A 21,356-nucleotide genomic window follows, 5' to 3' on the forward strand; every position below is an offset into this window, starting at 1 on the left:
TGGCTGCCTTTTTTAATTGCTGCTTAACACGGTTTAGTGTATTTCAGATTGTTGTTGATGACAACTCCAAGGTTCTTTTCTTCACTTTCTTTAGTTAGAGACCTTCCGAAAAGTTTGTAGTCGTAACGTAAATTCTTGTCTGCAAAGTGCATAACTTTACACTTGTCTACATTAAACTTCATTTGCCATCTGTCTGACCACTCTGCTAGTAAGTTTAGATCTCAGAATGATTTCGCAGTCCCACCTGTTTACAGCTCTATCTCTTAGTTTAGTATCGTTAGCAAATTTGAAGATCTCAGATATGAGACTCCATACAAAGGTGGATCAATCCTTTTTATGAACGGACCAACTGTTCAGGAGAAAAGAAATTTCGACATTTGAACAGGACTCCCAGTTTCTTAGAGGCAGACTTAGATATTTCCGTAATGCAGGGTTCCCAAGAAAGAGTGGATGTTATAGTAATACCAAGTATGGTCATTAAGTCAAGAAGCTGAATTAGAGAACCGTCAAAGTAGAGACGAAGGCTGTGAGGAATTTTCGATAGAGAGATGGGTAGAAAGTGGGTCCTGGAGGGATTAAACTTGACTAGATTTAGGTTACACCACTGAGATATCCTGTCCAAGTCTAAATTTATTGAAGAACCTGTCTTACGAGATGCAGATTGAGTGAGAGAAGATGGAGCAGAATTAAAGGATATGGAAGAATGCAGTGTTGAGTCGTCAGTGTATGAGCACATTTGGTTATTTGTGGAAGAGAGGAGATCGTTTGAAAAAAAGGAAAAAAATATAAAAGGTGTAAGGGACAAGACAGAACCTTGAGGGACACCGCTGTTGATGGAGAAAGGGTGGAAGGGGAGGGGGAGGGGATAGTCTGATCCATCAATAACCACAGAGATAGATCGGCCAGATAGGAAGCTAGATATGAAGGAGCAAAGTGAGGGAAGGAAGCGAGATGGGGGAAGCTTAGAGATGCTACCCCTATGCCACATCCTGTCAAAAGATTTGGATATGTAAGGGCAACGAGAAATGACCACCAAATCTTTCTGAGATGATGACTAGACATTACTTAGATATGAAAGAATATTACCATTGGATCTCGCCTTACGGAAGCCTAATTGGTAGCCAGAGAAAAGACTGTAAGATTCAAGGTGTCTAAGGATATGGGGGTTGAAGAGGGATTCAAAGACTTCGGAAATGGTAGATGTCAATGCAACAGGACGATAGTTAAAGAGGGTCAGGACGGTCACTCTTAGGGATAGGATGTATCAACGCATGCTTCCAAGAAGAGGCAAAAGTTTTGTTTTTTAAACTTAAACAGAACAGACAAGCAAGGACAGGTGCAAGTTCCGAGGCACACACTTTCACTACATGGGGGTGGATGTCATCAGGACCTTGGTTGTGTCCTGAGAGTGAAGTGCTTTTCGAACAGTCCGAAAAGAGATTGCCGGGAGGAGCATAGGATTAGTAAGAGGAGCATCAGGGGGTGAAGGAAAGTTAGTCATCCAAGGTGAAGTTAGAGGAGAATCGGAAACCATAGAGAGTTGCTTTGTCTACGGGAGAGACAGCTATAGTATCGTCAGAACGGAAAAGTTAAGGAAAGGTAGAGCGAAAGAAGTTGTTAGAGGTGCCCTTAGCTAAAGACCAGAAAGACCTATCAGTGGATGATGAGAAGCGGTTATTGCACTCCCTCTGAATAAAGGAACGATTTACCTCACTGATAAAGAGATGTGTCAACAGTAGACATCCCATCAGACATACCCAGACAAATGACGTAAGGGAACATTAACTGACCTTCATCCTGTGCTGTATATCAGAGAGGATTTATAATGGATATCATGAGAGAGTTACGGCTTAAGAGTTTACTAGGGTGTGTCTGATTACCACTACTTGCGTGTTACGGGGAGGGATTTTTCTTTTGTCTTTACTCCTATGTGTATAAATACCCAGATGAAAATGGACAACCCGTTATCTCTACACTGTTTATATATATATATATATATATATATATATATATATATATATATATATATATATATATATATATTGCAACGTACGGATTCCTTTTACTTTTGTCATCTCTCTGTACATGAACATACATATATTGTGCTACTTACATTAAATTTTCTTTGAATTTCAAGCAGTGCATAGCAACTGTGTATAGTGGCTACTTGTATCGTTTGTTGCTCCCTGTATAATACGCTCGGGGCTACTTGTACAACTCTAATAGCTATACCTTTATAACTTAAAGCTACTTGTGCGGTCTGTGGCTTCTTGTGATCTCTAAGCTCTGATCTTTTCTCATACAAACACGACCTACACCACGATGCGTATATTCTGAAGTCCAATACACAGCTTGTATTGCTGGCTAATGCACGAAGCGATCAAGAGGGGATTTATATATATATATATATATATATATATATATATATATATATATATATATATATATATATATATTTATATATATATATATATACATATATATATATATATATATATATATATATATATATATATATATATCCAGGGAGTGTTAGACTTCTTAGAATTCAACTTTAACATCTCAAAAGGTAGTTAGGAATTTTCGGTTGGTGGCCTTAACGACCCGTGTGGTTGATAAGCTTAAACTCTACCTTAACCAACCAACCATAGAAGGGATTGCACGTTCCTCCACTCGGTGCGTATATACGGTAACATACATGAGCTAAATTGCCACCAGCCGGGTGAAAACTTGACAATGACGGTGTTGTGTGTCGTCTACCACATCTATTCCTTATGTTATCCCTCCTCCCTCACTGCATTTGGCTAAGGAGTAATGGTCTTCAACCCAGAGTTCTCCGATACCCAAGAAGGTTCCGTGAACACTCTTCAAAGGCTCCGCGGAATTCTGTAATGCTAGTAATGACCATAAAACGTACAGAAGCTCAGGAGTTCATGATTTATAAATGGAGAGCTTTTTAAACTTGAGTATGGCTAATGTTTGCCACAGAATTGCTTAAGAAGCTATAAAACTATGCTAAAAAAAAAAAAAAAAAAGGGGAAAGAATGGTTGGCGAGGATTGGGGCTCCAGAAAACATTACATGTTTACATTGTTTCTCTGCAATGAAAACCTTAAACGACTAGGCTAAGTTATAGGGGGGGAGGGGGATATGGGACGGTATATAGCTAACTACACACATATTACTACCTTATTTGGCGCTATGTTTACATTAAATGTGATATGAACAAGGCCATTCTCTGTCAGATTGTTAACAACCACCGTAATAATTCCTATGTCAATTTCTCGCATTTCCCCCGTGCATCTGGTAACCAGAAGTAGTTTTTGTGTATATGTATTATTACTATTTCATACTGTATGTGTTATGACTATTATATAGACCCTAGAGTTTGATAATGGTTTACCATTTCAGCAAAAGTTTGACTTTATCATTATTATCATTTCTTTTTTTAAACGAACACGTTCAAATGTGGTGTGGGTCTATGCCTACAGCAAGGTGTACTTCCGTTGTGATGATGTCACGTACAAGCGGAGGAAAATTGGCATGTCATTAGGTAGTGTTTCCTGTAGAAAATCTACCCATAAACACATGGACAAAGATGTACTTTAACACTCCAGACACCGATGACTAAACTATCCGCTTCGATCATATTCATAGAGATTCACTCTTCGAAAACTCTCCTTTCTGTGGCTTCCCCTGACTACTTCATATATATGCATACATATATGTCAGTGTACAAAATAGAGCACAAAGGGTCCATCATTTCGCCGTTGCTGATTGTAGAGCAGCTCTGAAGCTGCAGTAGCTTCGTAAATGGGATCTTGGCTTATATATATATATATATATATATATATATATATATATATATATATATATATATATATATATATATATACATACTTGGGGATAGGGGAGAAAGAAGACTGCCTACGTATTTCCTGCGTGTTGCATAAGGCGACTAAAAGGGGTGGGAGCGGCTGGAAATCCTGTCTTGATTTACTTTTCCAAAACCAAAAGAAGGAGCAGAGAAGGGGGCCAAGTGAGGATTTTCCCTCTAAGGCTCAGTCATTTGTTCTTGACGCTGTTTCACTAACGCGGGAAATGGCGAATATGTATGAAAGGAAAAAATATATATATATGCATAGTGATATATATCACCCGTGCATATATGAAATAAAACTACGTAACTAGCCATCATTAACGAGAGAAAAGATGTAAAAGTGTGTATTACGGGACCTAATTTTTTGTTGTGCATTTCATTGTTCAATATATCTGCTTATTATGAACTAGAATGAATGTCTGTTTCTAGATATTTTATTTATGGGAAGTAACGATTAAAGCCCCACATTAAACTCCATACAAATCTGTCTTCTGCAAGCGCTTAAAAGCCTGGCTAATATTATTGAGGTAGTAAACACTGTGCCGTTTTGAGGGCAGCTATATACCACTTTGTAGGGGAACTGTTATTCCATGTAGGGTATAGCATCCATGGCACATGCATACCAAATACTGAGAACATCATAATCATTAAGATTGATAATGCGTGGGGATCGCAAGCGCTTACCTATTACTTTGAACGATCAAAACCCAAACGCCATGCCGTAGGGCGGCCAGTCGCTGTGGAGCGGTCGGAGCGGTAGGAGTACGGCCGCCGCTCTTGTTCTGTTCGTCAGTGAATCCTTGTGTTAGTGCAGCGTACACCTTGACCAACAACCGACTTGTGTAGCGTTCGCCTCAACATTCAGTCGACTTGACGGGATAATTGAACATTACTCTGTGTTTGAGGTGCGTTTGGAATTGAATAGTAATTCTTGTGAATGTGCGTAGTGTCCAGGTGTGTTAACCCTCCCCCCCCTTTTTTTTCCGCTCGGGAAAATGAATCGTGTATCATGTGCGTTTCGTTATTAGCAAATATAGAGTACTCATATATTTCATTATCTTTAACGTAGATATGTGACTGGAGTTAACTCGATGAAACTAGGGGTATTACATATTGCAGTGTAGAAGTGAGCAATGTAACAGGTTATTTTTTTCGAGGTTTAGAAATAAGACTTCAGAAAGTTTCCCCACCTGAATGTCCACCTTTGACCGTGAAGAACTTCACCTGATGGGAGAGTTACCTGGCTCATCTGAAGTGGAGTTCTCTACGTTTGTGAACATGCCATCCTCCTGTGTGTGCAGCTGAGCACCTCCACATGGAGGGGAAAGAGGAGAAGGACTCCCCAAAAGAAGGGCGGGTGGAGGCGCAACCCGACCCCACCACACCCCCTCAGGAGGAGCCCAGGAGAATCCGTGCTTTTCGACGCCGAACTTCTGAGTCATCCCGGGATGTCCCTGTCGATGGGATATCCCGCCTGGCACGCCTTGGCAATGGTATCCGTCGGAGACTATCGGGATCCACGCGAGACGTGTCCACCGCTGGCACCTTGGGTGATGAGGTTAGGAGTGGGGGTAACGGTCTTCGACGCCATTTGTCCGCCTCCATGAAGGACCTCCTCCTACATGGAGGCGTCCAGCGGGAGGATGGAGAGAGTGAGGGGATCGGGCGTCGACTATCCCGCCGTCTGTCCCTCCTAGCAGGCACGGTAGCCACCAGAGCCGACCAAACCCGAGGTTCCCTGAGGGCGCGACTTCCTAATCTACGGCGCGCCAGGTCCTTCTCCGTCAGTGTCGTCCTGCCTGACTCCTCCCTCAGGACGGTAAGTGTGAGGTGTTCTAACGTCACTAACCTTTAAAGGATTTCAGGGGCTTTAGGGCCGAATTACTCTTGCCTGTTTTCCTTGGATGGAGAGGCATATTCAAGGTCACCCCAAAATATCTGGCCCAGGAATGATTTTTACGAAAGTAAGGTCCTTTCATTTGTTAGGACTCCGAGACTATCAAGACCTGGGATGATTTTAAGGATAATCGGATTTCCTCATTTTCAGGGGCTTCCCTAAAACTACCGGGCCCTGGGGCCTACCCCGGCTCTCTTGGCCTTCATTCTAATACGCCAGTGTCTGATGTTGCTCTCGGCTGATTCTGTGTGACTATGTGTAACGCTGGCAACATTTGAGGTAGATCTAGAAGCGCTGCCACCATGCATGAAAGGTGATGTGCGATAAGCACGGTTACGGCACTACATTTGTCCAGGACTACATCGCAGTTCACGTAGCATTTCTAGACAAAACGGATGAAGACCTGAAATCACTCCAAACGATGTAGGAAGACGAGACGGGATACAAGGGGAAGGGAAAGACGTCTACATATGTGTATGTGTGTGTGTGTGTGTGTGTGTGTGTGTGTGTGTGTGTGTGTGATTATCTCTTTGATTATGTAGGAGGTAAATGTCACGTTTGCGTGACTTCCTTTTCGTGTGTCACTTACTGGTGTTAGTGATGTCTCCCTGTGCGAGGAAGCCCTTCCTCCTCCTTGCCCATACGTCCGCAACGCTTTGGCTTCCGTCTGGACACCATATGTCGGTCCCGGGAAAACTAATATTCTAAAAGCGCTCCGAGACTGTGGTTCATTGCCTTCACGTCAAGTTCCGACTTTATCAACTACAGAAAACTCTCAAATCGTGTACGTCTTCACTTTGATTTGGAATATAACCTACAAATCTTTATTCATTACTTCAAATGAACCATTGATACTTCTATCTTGAACTGCTCATGTGAGTTTATTTACCGTGAATCAGAGCCATGGGGTGCTTGTGTTGTGAACCCCATCATCAACCCTCGTGTCTCTTGAGCCGCCACCATACATGGGCTATCATACGATTCACTGTCATGAGTTCATGTCTCATGGACCATCATTGTTCATAGTTATGTCTGACGAAACTCGACAGCGAACCACTTGTGAGCCAAAGTACTAGTATGATATAAGACAGAAGAATACAGAGAATTGAGTCATTACAGAGTGCTTAATAGCTTATATGGTAGGAGGTTATATTCCCAGCATACCATTATCACTCATGGCTCTATCGAACCTAAGTTTAAAGCTTTCCATCATGTTTGTGTTGATATAATCTACTGGAGAACCTATTCCATCTTTCTACTGCTCTACCTTCATATCAGTGTTTGTGATTCTCTCCGCCGAACCTAAATGTCATCGATGTGAATTTGTTTTCACTTGTTCTCCTAGACTGACGTTTCTAGTACTTTATGCCGCCCATATTGATCCCATTTTCTTTTGCGCACCTTTAACAAATCGCTCTGACCTGCGTCTCTGTAAGAGAATGCAGACCTATCAATTTTCCAACCGCACCACAGGACGGGTCGTGTACACCAGAAAAAGGTGATTATGATATTTCGATAAGTAGTTTGATGCTAACGTTGACGGCCTCAAATGACTCAGGCAGTTCATAGCCTTAAAGGGCAGACAGCCAACTAACCAGTTATAAGTTTTAAGCGAACAAGATGCTATTTTATAGCATGTGTTCTGTCCGCTTTTTTTGAAGGTTGTTAATACAACAGTTGTCCTCCACAACTCCAGTACAGCACCCGACATTAGTGATTTAGTAAAGACTACTGAGAGGCTTTCTAAGCTCTGTAATTTTTAAGACAGGAGAGCCAGTATTTCATCAACTCCAGGCAACGTGAAAAGCTTTAATAAGCTTACCAACATTGTCGCTATCAACGTAAATTCTACGTCACTTATTTTCCATCTCATGATAATATTAAAGTAACTTGCTAGACGTAATAAGTCTCCCCTGTAAAAAAAATGGCGTAAAAATATTCCAATTGTAATACTGCTCGCTCTATCACTTGCCGTCAACCTGCTCTAAAACTGAGGAACGAATGAACAGTTTCGTCAGAAGACTAAGTATTATGCGTCTGGAGGAAGCCTGTGGGATTAACTTTCCCCGCAGGTGTAACTCTGTCTCATAATCTTTCGTAGTCTTCAAGTTTCTTACGATATCAGATGCGAGGCTTTTTATTTTTCTTCATATTGTGTCCGTTTTAACTGGACCGGAGATGATCCGTTTACCCAATCCTTGATCTATGGTCAATGTAGATTAATCTTTATGGCTTTGTGGTGTGTGTTGCTAAGCCTGGTACTGATCATATCCTGTGAGCAAATATCACAAAGTCTTTCCATGATAAGATCATTCAGGATTTGGGTAGTCAATTTTAAGGCGTGCTTGAGGATGAGCCAAATGCATGGGGGACAACAACAACAACAACAAAAAAAAGAAATGAATGCTCGATTTACCAAGTTATGGGAGAGTTAGTTACGAGAGTGATGGCAAACACAGAACATCATGTGCTTGGGGAGGAGTAGTATGGATTCAAGAGAGGAAGAAGATGTGTGAACCAAGCGTTTGCCTCGAAAAATGTGTGTCAAATGCCCAGAAATTGTATGTTTGAATTGTATGTTGCATCTATGGATCTGGAGAAAATGTATGGTGGGTTTGAAAGGGAGGCCTTGTGGAAGGTGCTCCGAGTATATGGATGAAAGGTACTCAGCGCAGTGAGTTTTTGCAAGGAGAATAAGGCATGTGTGCGAGTAGGAGGGGAGTAGGATGAGTGGTACCCGGTGAAGGCTCGTGTGATGTCACTGTGGTTGTTTAATCTGTTTATGGACGGGATGAGGCGGGAAGCAAATATGTCTTAGAGCGAGAGGCTGGTCTATGTGATGTTGTGTGTGTGTGTGTGTGTGTGTGTGTGTGTGTGTGTGTGTGTATGCGGACATCGGAATGAATCAGTTAGTGTTTGTAGATGACAGGGCTCTAGTGGTAGGCTTCAGGTATAAAATCTCCAGGAGTTTGAGACAGAGCATGGGCCAGTGTGTGACAGGAGAGAGTTGAGAGTAAATGTGTATAGAAGTAAAGAAGTAAGGTGCAGCCGAAGACTGAGACAGGAGGGCTTGAACGCAAGTCTGAATGGGTAGGATCTGGAGGAGATGGAGTGTCTTAAGTGGTACATAGGAGAGGATGTGGTATGATGATGGAACGAACCATGGGGGCTGAAGTGAGTCATCATTGGAATGAGGGGAGAAGGCTAAGTTCCTGGATGCATTAAGGAGTGTGTGGAAGGATGTGTCTGTGTCTATTAAGGCCGCGATGGGTATGTTTGAAGGTGTAGCAATGCCAATGGTATTGTGAGGGCGTGAGTCTTGGGCCTCAGAATTAGAAAAATGGAAGAGGATAGACGTCTTGGAAATTAAATACCCGAGGATAAAAAGCGGTGTAAGGCGGGACTGATTGTGCATAACTGACGGTGTGAGAGAGAGAGGTGTTAGGAAAAAAGCCCAGTCTGATTGAGAGAGTTGACCACAGTGCTGAGATGGTTTAGATATATCGCTAAAACAGAGACTGGCTCACTGCAATCCATAGATAGTCAACATATACTTCACATCAATGGTTCCTTGTAGACCCCTGTGACGTGACGTGACGTGACGTTATGTGACGTGACGTGACGTTACGTGACGTGACGTGATGCAGGTAAATGCCCTCTAAGGGTAACGCCTGGGAATCCTTGTCTCCTTCCTGGTAATTACGTATCATGAAGGAGGACTGTCCGTGACCACAACCAGGCTCATAATTAGGGAAACTCATGATTATCTCTGGTGGCGTCACTCGCTGCTGTTCCTGCTTCTCCAACATCAGAAGTGTACATTGTAGATGAAGGGCTGGCTACTTTCGTTTCCTGCAACCTGTGGTATTTCGTAAAGAGAGACGTCACTTTGAATACGGATTGAACATGGAGTGACAGAGTTAGTGAGTGGTGGGTGGATGTGTGTGTGTGTTGGCTTCACAGTAGGCAAGCTGCAGGCAGACGTATTTCGTTGTGTTCCTCACACAAGAGATCCAGAGGGTGTTCACCCATTATATATCTCAGCATTTCCCATTGCCTACAGAGGAGTAGCAACCTTTATGAAAGTATTATTCTTGTGTGTGTGTGTGTGTGTGTGTGTGTGTGTGTGTGTGTGTGTGTGTGTTTATGGGTTGGGGAGGAGCTACCGTCTGACTGGCTTGAAAGTTTAACCTTGATATTCGATCATTACACGTCCATGACTCAGGGCACAGTCTGGCACGTGCGTGACTCAAGGGCACAGTCAGGCACGTGCATGACTCAGGGCACAGTCCGGCACGTGCATGACTCAGGACAGTCCGGCACGTGCATGACTCAAGGGCACAGTCCGGCACGTGCATGACTCAGAGCACAGTCCGGCACGTGCATGACTCAGGGCACAGTCCGGCACGTGCATGACTCAGAGCACAGTCCGGCACGTCCATGACTCAGGACACAGTCCGTCATCATACCAGCGAGCATTCTATTCCTCCTGTACGTTCATGTTGTGAGGGAGTTCTTCGTCTGGGTAAAGACTTCAGTAAAATGGATGATGAAGATAAGAACTAGGGCAACAGAAGGGAATGATAGTGAGAATGAGAAGGAAAGAAAGAGATATACAGATGGTAGGCAGGCCACCCTGTTGATTGTCGATCAAGCTCGCTAAACTAAATCATATAAGAATGGGTTTATATCATGGGAACTTGGTCAAGTCCTTGTGATCCTGTCAGGATCTTCTTACTTACACACACACACACACACACACACACACACACACACACACACACACACACACACACATGTATATGCTACAGTACCCAGCATGGCGCTGGTAATGGCCATCTCAGATGAAAGGTAAGATAATATGTATGATAAAGAACAGTTTTTGTAGACTTTGGAGGAGGAAAGGTTATGGGAGGAGGGGAAGAGAAAGGATGGAGGAGGATTTTGGAGCTTTGGTATAAGCAGGGGGGAGGGGGAGTGTCATAACGGTCAGTCCTCGTGTGGCTGGACTTCACAAAGGCTATATAGGAAGCAGCAGCTGGATACATGCTGCAGGTCCAGGTCAGAGGGACTCGGACACACGCAGACGGCTCAGGCCAAACTTGTAACTGCAGAAGAGAGAGAGAGAGAGAGAGAGAGAGAGAGAGAGAGAGAGAGAGAGAGAGAGAGAGAGAGAGAGAGAGAGAGAGAGAGAGAGTATAGGGGATAGATCACAGAAAACCTTCCTCCAGGCTACCTTACTCTTCTCCCTTTGACTTGGGGTTGGTTGATGTTTCTCTCAGCTGATACGGATTCGGCGTCATGGTTGTGTTTGCGTGCGGGGATTCGAACCCACAAAGCCTCGCACTCGTATAAGTCCTTTATTTATGAGCTGTACAGTGTATATGTGCTCTTCATAAACTTTATAGGTAGAGGAGTATTAGCCTCATTTGTTGTATAAACAAGTTTATATATAAATATATATAGACATGTGGCTATAAATGCTCTTCATGCGGCAGAAATAACGTGAAGAGGAGAGAAGGTGCCGAGTACATGAGGAATAACACGTTGTGTTCCTAATCTCATTCCCGCCTTGGTATATATATCATCAAGTGAGACACACAATGGAGTAGTTCATCTGATAAGAAATGTCTTTGAGACACATACCTTAGACCTTGGTAAGAAGTGAAGGGACTTGAAAAAGAATTGTCTGTCTTTCATTAAGTAATCAGACATTACATTCTTTTGCTGGACAGGGCCACGGAGCGAGAGGAACATTCCCTTGCTGTAGCTTGGCTTAACATAGCATATAGTAAACGAGCACTTGGCTATGCTAGTAATGTGCTATAGTGTTGTGCCTTAAGTAAGACTGGTATGGAGAAGCTTGTGCGGGGATTACAAGATGCGGTGGTTACTTTCTTCAGTCTATTAGGCAGTCTGTAGGAGCCAGTATTCAGTTCACAGGGACCCGATCAGTTTGGCTTTAGATAAAGTACATCTCTCGAATGATAAAGATACTCCTACGTAATGATGGATTGAGTTGAGAGTGAGATGGGGGGTGACGGATGCAAAACGCACTTTCAGATATCAGATTCCTGTTTGAGAGGCTCGACAGCCATAAAAAAGAAGGTTCCCCAGGGATGTGGACGCTGGTGCAGTTGTGAGCCAGATAAGGAGGCTACAGTGTGTGTGTGTGTGTGGAGGTCAGCCGGGTTCTGGGACTCGTTCAACTAAGGTGCGGGCGACGCTGGTCGACTTTAACAGACTTTTCTTATTCCTCGGGCATAAAAGCCGAGTTAATATTCATTTCGTGTTCTTTTTGTAAAATGTTATACGTTGCACGGAGAGAGTCGGACTAGAGGGTGACATAAAGTATTTAACTGTTTATACTCGATGTGGAGATTTCATTCGTTTAGTAAGTCCCCATCATGCCCCATAACCTTTAGGATAGGAGTTTGACTTTATGAAAATAGAAGGTGGTGAATTATTCTAAATGATCTCAACAGGAACAGGTTCGGTGTAGGCAGTAGCTCTCAAGACAAGACATAAAACTCTATGGCTTTGCTTATTCTAGTCACCAGTGAGGAGCCTCTTTCCTCCCTCCCACTGCTGGGGAAAGAAGGGGAGGAGGGGAACTGACGTCATCGCCACTACGTCAAGAACGCTGGGCCAATATTCTTCTGGCGCGGCCCCCTTCCTTCCAGACGCAGAGGGAACAACAGGCATTACAGTACCTAATGATGGTGTGATTTTTTTTCCCCTCAGACGTAGGCTGTTAACCGCTATTGTAACTTAGAGGCTTACTATTTACGCGTTCAAGATAGGATTTTGAAGGGGTGGAACTAGGGAGGGAGGGAGGCAGAGGAAACTCCTGAATATTTCTTACGTTTTCGGACCATTGGTCGTTCTATTAGGCTTTTATATATACGTTTAATTGATAGCTATTCATGTTTAGATTGCTTACATTTTGACTTAAAAGTTATGTTGCTGACTAATCACCGGTAGGACAAATATTATTTTGCCGGGTTGGCGATGAGTCAAGCGTTGTTTTGCCGACTAGGCACCGTTGGGTCAAACTTTTCTGTTGCCCACTAAGGATATGGAGAAAGCATATGATAGGGTTCATGGAAGGTGGGTTTAGGTGGGTGAAGGTGGGTTTAAGTCTAGGGTATGGGATGTCCCCGTAGCTCTTTAATGTGTATAAAGACGGGGTGGTGAGGTAGGTAAATAAGAGGTTCTTGGAGAGAGGCGCGGCGGGTCTATATTATACTAGGGGTCGGGTGGAGGGAGGGATTGGAGTTTAGTAGCCGGCTGTTTGAAGATGATCCGGCTCTGGTGGCAGATTTGCAAATGACTGTGGTGATTTACCGTAGCTTTCGGCAGTGTGGTGATATTGGTGGTGGTAGTGGTGAAGACACACGTCCAGCTGACGAGTGTGGAGGTACGGCATGTTCCTGGGAGGCGATGTCTTCGTATGGCTTGGAGGCAGTGGCATTCTTCGAGGTGACGTTCTTCGAAGTGGTGTGACATGAAGTGGCAGTAAGACTAAGTACGGGGTAGCGGTATTTGTGCCATATGGCAACACAGTGCGTGGAACTTTCTCAGACGTTAGTGGTGGCACTTAGCGAAGGCGTGGGGCCCTTTCTTTCAAACGTGTTGTGCAAAGAAAAAAAAAAAAGAAAGGTTGGCTTGCCATCTCTGTGGAGCGAGTGTTAATTACTCATTAAGTAGTTTCCTGTCATCATCAGACAATGTCACATTACCTCAGAAGGAGGCTGGCAATTATCGTAACCGGTGCCGGATGTAAAAGAATGAAGGATTGAAGTGGGTCCTTTGGGAGTGTCACCAAGGAAGAGGATGTGCCAGGTCAAGCGTTCAGGGAGAGGTGTTCACATGCATCCCTGTAACCCAGCTCTCTACATTCCGGTACCGTGTTTTGTGGCCTTCTTCTGGACCTTCTCTATCTTTCTTTTTTTTTTGCGGTGCTTCTTTAAGGGCTGTGGCCAAACTTATGATGCATACTTCATTTCTGGCCTAGTGTGGGACGTGAAAAGCTTCTCTAATATTTCCTTATCCATTCACTTGATTGCTGTGCTAACATTTACCAACAGACAGTTTATCTGATCTACTGTTAGGACTCTACTGACAAGTTAGGGATGAAGTCAACTTCCAATTCCCTTTGATAAACAAATTTTTGCGACTTATTTCCTGTTGATTATATTTGTATTGAGACCTTATTTCACTGCGTCCCATCCTCGTTGGTTTACTACCTTTACCCAGAATGAGTTCCATCAACCACGTATCAGACCAACTTTGGAGTTTGCCTAGGACTCCTTGTTAGATTATGCAATGCTCTTCTCTCTTCACTTCCTCATGACACCACTATCTGCAAACACATGCAGGAAGGAGACTATACCTTATGCCAAGTCGTTCACAAATGTAAAGAACGATGGTCCCAGGACAGGACCTCGGGGTACGCCACTAGTGACCTCAACCCCTTTTGAAAAGACCTCCCTGGCATGTGGTCATTGCTCCCTTTCACTAAAGAAGCCTCCCCTTCAGTCCTGCCTATATGTATATATATATATATATATATATATATATATATATATATATATATATATATATATATATATATATATATATATATATGCATTCAATGATTTTTGATGGGAAAACTTACTGAATGAACGTCCACAGAGAATGCTTCGAGGGTGACTTGTAGAACTTGTCTTAGTGTCAGATGTCTGGAAGGAAGAATGACACTCAGAACTGAGACACTGGTTCTCTAAGTTCTTTACTCCTGAGTTTTCGTGAAGGTTTTGGATAATGATGTTGAATATATCATTTTTACAGTCATGCACAGCTGTTGTGGGTATGATGATGTGAGTGATAACAGGTATGAGAATCTTGTAATTTTGCATGAAAAAAACAAACAAACCCGGTAATGTGAAAGAGAATTAGAACAGTCGCGTCACGGATGAAGACGAGGTTGTACCGGTAGCCCAGTACATCTGCAGGGCTCCAGGACGGTTATGATTGGAGGGTCTTTCATTCTATGTCATTTGGGTGACTCTAATTTCACGATTGTCACAAGAACTCGACGGTTGGGTGTGACACAGTCCAGGGTCAGATGACACGTGATTAATGTTATCACGTGTCGTCAGCATTGTTGTTAATGTGATATATCCATCATCAAAACATGAGAGAGAGAGAGAGAGAGAGAGAGAGAGAGAGAGAGAGAGAGAGAGAGAGAGAGAGAGAGAGAGAATCCGGAGTAGCGAGTCCCAAAGTGTGATTCATCTGGCGTCTGTTGTAGCCTGGGGTTAGACGATCACAAGAGTCTGCGTCTGAAGAGCAAATCGTAAGCAGAATAAACACTGTAAATACCCCAGGCTCGAGTCAGTGTTTACATCTTGAGCAGGGGGATCGAAGCCTCGTCCTTGAGAAGGTGGTTGAAGGAAAAGGATCATGTGATTTTAAGGGAATGAAAGGATCATGTGTTGCTAAGGGAAAATGAAAGGATTGTGTGATTTTAAATGAATGAAAGGATCATGTGGTTTTAAGTGAAAGAAAAGATCATGAGATTCTTAAGTGATTCTGTTTGCCTATCTATGTATTTGTGTTTGTGTTCGTATTTGCGTGTTTCCTCGAGTTAGTGTTTATGTTCATTGTACTTTTCTATGTGCTTGGTTTGTTGGTATCTTGTTGATATATTTATGTATACTTGCGAGTGTACGTGTGTGTTTGGGAGTGTATGTGAGTACGATGATGTATGTGTATTTGCGAATGTATGTATGTCTGTGAAAGTACACGTGTGTGTGTGTGTGTGTGTGTGTGTGTGTGTGTGTGTGTGTGTGTGTGTGTGTGTGTGTGTGTGTTTGTGAGTTCATGTGCGTGTATATGTGTTTGTGCTTAAGATTTCATTAGACTGAGTTCTTTTGCTTGTGTCTTTGCACACTTTTTTGTCGGTATTTTGCGTGTTCTATGTAGTTGTTTGTGTTTGTTTTGTGGTTGTTTTTCTAAAGTTACTTTTGCATAAGTATGTGATTAATCATTTGCTCTGAATTCTTTGAGAAGTGTAGTCTTTTGAAGTGTAGTCATTAGAAGTGTAGCCGTTCGAAATGTAGCCATTCGAAGTGTAGTCAGGAGAAGTGTAGCCAGTCGAAATGTAGCCACTAGAAGGAAACAAGGCAAACCCAAAATTCTGCATGACTCTATACATGAATGAATGGGTATTCAGTTCGACCCAACACTATGGAAGTGAAGCATTTCTAATGCAAGGGTAAGCGAGAATAGGGAGATCAATAACCTGCGTACAATATGATAGGATTTGAAAGAACTAGCTTCCGAACCTCCTCTTGGAAGTGTTACCTTAAAGGAATGAAAGCATTTTGTGAATACAGGAAAGAGTGAGGGAAGGTAGGTGAGGCGCTCGCCGTGGGCACCGGCCAATTGAACGTCGATGATCCAGTCATCTTGATATTGCACTCAGCAAATGCATGAACGTAGACTGACCTTACTGGAGTAGAAACACACACACACACACAGCCTTGGAATGGGGCCCTCCCCTCGGGCCTGCTTTGTCATACTGCATTACTTTCTTCTTTACTTTTATACTGTGTTACTTCATGCTATGAATTACTACTGGATGGACGAGGGGTCAAAGGCCTCATACTATGATTTTATACTTAGTAAGCGTGGGTTATATTGAGACGGGTTAGGGAGGTGGATGGGTAGACTGGTCTTTGCTTCCTACGACAGAGAGAGACGTGAGTCCGGCCGTATCACGAAGGGGTTTTGTCAAAGAAGCGACCTTATTAGACAAGCCCCAGAGTTTACCACCAGAGACCCGAGGCTGTATGTAAGAAGGCAAGGAGAATGAACCTCATAATTCTTGCTGAATGTCATTATAAGTGAAAAAAAATAAGAAAATAGGATAATTCGTTTTGGAAAGCAACCTTTTCTCGAGCCAACACCACTCATGTATGTAACTACTGCCTTGAACTGTTAGAATCTGATCATGTTAGGAAAGGGTTAATGAATGACTTTGTATCTGATTATTTCAATTTCATTTTTCGTGGATCATCGCATAAAGGGAACAGCGCATCACGCTGGTGTGTTCAACGATATCTTTGGTCGGTGATGAGGTCATCTTGCTGGTCTGAGAAGAGGTCATCCTGCTGGCCTGGGAGGAGGTCATCCTGCTGGTCTGGAAGGAGGTCATCCTGCTGGTCTAGGAGGAGGTCATCCTGCTGGTCTGGGAGGAGGTCATCCTGCAGCCTTGCAGCCCTGGGCCCACACTGGGTCACATACGGAGGAGTCATAACAAGAGGGAAGAGGTCGCCTTGCGATGCTCATCTCCGGAAGAGATCTGAATCCTCTTGTTCGAACCTTGAGGATGGAGTGGGTGTGGATTCTGCTTGAGGACGCCTGACGATGAATGACTCGCGCACTCACATTTTGGGATTTGTTACAAGAAGTTAATGGTGTCGACTCTCCTTGTGGGCTAGTGTGTCTTCTCCAAACTGTATGGTGTTATTTTTCCATTCTTTAAAAGTTGGAAGAGACAAGCTTTAAGTCCGTCATAATTGCTAAACTGGTTAGTTATATATATATATATATATATATATATATATATATATATATATATATATATATATATATATATATATATATATATATATATATATATATATATATATATATATTGGTAACCTGTGTCCCATCACGAGGAACGTGTTTACGAGTGGCAAAAGCCATCGTTGCGTCAGTAAAAGTTGTTACAAACAACTGGAATTTCAAAAAAAAACGTTTATACTTCACAATTTCTTATTTATCACTTTACCGAACGCCCGCGGCAACTGATGAAAGCTTAAGGCGCTCCAGTTCTTCCAGTGTAGTAATACCAGCTTATCACCCACCAGTTTCGCACCTTGAGCCAGGCATTTCTCTCTATTACAAACCTTAGTTTATTTGGAGTGTTGGGCAAGTCATGGTGCCCTGGGGTGCGCCACGAGCGATGGACAACAAGTGGAAAATTGGTGCCACACGTCCACCAGTTTGTTTCCCGCTAGATACAGCGGATCCGGAAAAGTTACATATCCGGTTTCGGACCAGACCAGGTCCACTTAAGATTGGATATTGATTCGATCGAGAATGTGAGGGGAAGTTTATGGTGACATGGAGCAGGTAAGAGGATGGGGAAGGTTGATCTTAACTCGTTAAAGGAGTTTTTTTTTTTTTCTTGATTATTTCTTTTTGCTGAGGAAACGTAAGGGGTTCGTGTTGTTAAGGGGACCAGAATTTAATTAGATGATCCAGTAGTCAAGGGCAAGAGTCCACATCAAGGCTGGGCCTTAACTGAAATATGAGGAGAGCTTACGAAAGAAAAATATGAGGGAAGGGAAGAAATGATTTAAGAATTTTGTTGGAAAATGAGAAACTTCCATTTTTAAGAAGGATCGAGTCATAGGTGTTAGGAAAGACATGATGGGAAGGATCAGTACAGTTTTGTGGAATGGAAGGGAAAGAGAAAGAGTGTGGGTGTGGGTGTCAGTTATAATAATCTACGAATATTATTGGTTACCGCCGATGGCAGTAGAGTGGCACATATCCATTGCCCCCGGGTGGATTTGGCCACAGCTTGGAGTCGAGTAACTTCATGACACACACACACACACACACACACACACACACACACGCATTTCCCAAAGTGAACCATTGGTAGAGATGCTCTCACACTCCAACCATTGGTCACTGACCCACACAAAGTAGCCTCCTACCCACACAAGCAACAGCCTAACCCGGTCTGGGTCAAGCCCTGGTCTTGTTCACACATCACTGAAGTGTTAGTCACAGTCATCGTGGGGCAGAAAACATGGCAAGAGCTGAAGATATGTTCTTCTCAAGTAGATTCAACAAGGTCTGCTTCAGGAGCCTGAGGAAGAACTTGTCGAAACTATCTGAGATGAATACGTTCCTCACTCTTGCTTTCACTTTTCCTTGCTGCCGTCTTACCTATATCCTGAAACTCCATTTCCCCATGTGTGTGTGTGTGTGTGTGTGTGTGTGTGTGTTGCATCATGCAAATGAGAGCAATAGCGAGCGCGTAGTACCATCATAGTGAGGATGTTGTGGTCTTAGAATTATCCTTATCACCTGAAGAAGGTGTTAAAGATTTTTTCTGTTGGTAGTTGTGACTTGACGATAATGGTCTTAATGACTCTAGTAGGTCATAGGACCTTGAGCTTAACCAACCAACCAACCAGCCAACCAACCAAACGACCATGGCGGTTAGAAAAATAATTCTGCTCTGTTGAACACTTGGGAAAATGTTTTATCCTGCAAAAAGTGCCCGTGCGAGAAATGAAGGCGTCGGGTTGTGTCATTACCACCGCCTGTGACTCAGGTATTTGGTTACCACTCGCCTTTTTCATAGACTGTCTCGTGGATCAGGTGACAAGGGTGGTAATCAACTGACGTCCAGGAATAGTGACAGTTAGATCCAGTGGCAACATTCTCGAAGAGACGATGATTATTCTTAGGTTAAAACAGTGACTCAAAGAAATTAGTCATCTACATACATTCACTGTTTTGTACAGTAAGAATGTGACAAAATTATCACAGAAAACGATTACAGTCATATTGAGTCTCTGGTAAAGATATTGAAGAGACAAGTTAAGACTGAGGTTTAATCAAAGCCTTTCCAAGGTGCTAGAACGCTGCCTTGGAAAACTTCTGTGTATGTAGTAAAGGATATTTTGATGAACTTGCAGTGGTAGTGGTGACTGATGCAGCAGTAGGTTGGCCAGGGACTTTGCTTAATAGTCTCTCTCTCTCTCTCTCTCTCTCTCTCTCTCTCTCTCTCTCTCTCTCTCTCTCTCTCTCTCTCTCTCTCTCTCTCTCTCTCTCTCTCTCTCTCTCCCACTTTGTAACACCTCCACCCCCCCCCCCCCCCCCCAAGTGCTTAACCCCTGTCACTTGCGGAAGCAGGTTTTGGTGTAAAGAGAAATTTAAGAATGAAACGGAACCTCTGAAACAGCCAAGATTTGCTGTTTCTCTGTTGCCGTTATTCCTGTTAGTGAGATATGCTGGGAGAGTGAACAGGTACTGTTTCTACAACAGGAAATTAGTGAGGATATTGGGAAACTTAAATAATAAGAATGTGTTTCCAACAAGAACATAGTTCTGTGTTTGTGCAGATGATTCAGAATAATGTTGCTTCATTGAGAGGTTGTTTGGGACTGAATCAGAAGTTCGGAGCTTCAGAGACGGATTATCTTGGACAGACTCAGAAGTTCGTAGCTTCCTTTGGGGTAAACTTGAACTGATCTCTCAAAGTTTCAGCACATTAAATCCAGGGCCACTGTAGTTACACACAACACGTAGATAATCGTCTAGATGATGTATTATCTCAAGGAATCGTGTATCTGCAACAGTGACGTTCATATGATAGACTGGGTAAGTGCAGGCGTCCTCTCTCATGCCAACAGACGCCCCACACGGAAGACAAAGACAAGCTCAGCAATTCACAGACACTCCAGACTTGCCTGTGGGATCCTCTGTCATTCACAGACACTGAGCACATGAGTCAGGTTGGCGTCAGGAATGTGGTAGGTGCTCACGGACCTCGACCCGCCACGACCCAAGCTCCAGATTAAGTGTCCCCAAGCAAGCACGGACGAGGCAGCTGGGTGAGGGTAACTCAGCGAGCACGTAATACAACCTCGGGCTAACCCGTCCTGGTCTTGCACCGCCGCCCTCTCCTTCCGCACATTCATGATGGACAGCCTTGCGTGCGGTTGGTGAGACCTCTTTGTGTTTCCACATGACGCATTACGTTGCTGGAGGGAGGGCCACTTCCTGGGGCGTATCTGGTGATCAGAATGAAAGATCTGGGGGAGTAGTGGGAACCACGGATATACAGGTGCGCCCGAGTGTAAGGAGAAATCTATACAGTCCATCTTGACAGGTTATGAGGCTGTATGGGTACCCTTGGATCTGAAGGATGTATTGTTTCACTGTGGTCGTCGATGATAAGGCACGGGTAAGCGGGCGCAACTCCGGGGTGTAGGGAGGAGAGTGTGGGGCGTAGGGAGGAAGTTGTGGTAGGCGGAAGAGCAGCTACTTCATTCACACAGGATGAGGAAAGGTAGTGTGTTGGCATGATCGTTTAGGATGATTAGAATTAGTTATTATATTTATCGTACTGTCAGATGATGAACTCAGACGTGTCTAAACATTTTAGAAAATTCATCATAATGCATACACCCTGTGTATGATATATATATATATATATATATATATATATATATATATATATATATATATATATATATATATATATATATATGTGTGTGTGTGTGTGTGTGTGTGTGTGTGTGGAGTTCCCCTGGGATCAGTTCTTTACCCAACCCTCTTCAGACTTTCTACATGACATTCTATCGCCTCTCGCAAACTAAAGCGCGAAAATCCTCTTGTATGCGAATAACCTCACCTGCACGTCACAGAACCCTGACACTACGCACTTAACAACAACCTGTATGACACTTTACCACACCAATAGAACACTGGCCAATCCCACAGCAGACCAACCACG

At 43.3% G+C, this 21,356-nt stretch overlaps 1 protein-coding gene across 1 annotated transcript in view; it reads left to right on the forward strand.

Annotated features, from left to right (window-relative positions):
* The first annotated feature begins 4,627 nt into the window (after window positions 1-4,627).
* The window catches only part of LOC139763875 (uncharacterized), a 614,186-nt gene continuing 597,457 nt past the window's right edge, over window positions 4,628-21,356 (forward strand). Inside the window, 1 exon segment of the mRNA XM_071690265.1 lies at window positions 4,628-5,698. Within this exon segment, the coding sequence (XP_071546366.1) occupies window positions 5,195-5,698 (504 nt within the window). The 5' untranslated portion in view covers window positions 4,628-5,194.

Source organism: Panulirus ornatus, chromosome 3 (genome assembly GCF_036320965.1).
Source record: "Panulirus ornatus isolate Po-2019 chromosome 3, ASM3632096v1, whole genome shotgun sequence".
Classification (NCBI taxonomy): Eukaryota; Metazoa; Arthropoda; class Malacostraca; order Decapoda; family Palinuridae; genus Panulirus; species Panulirus ornatus.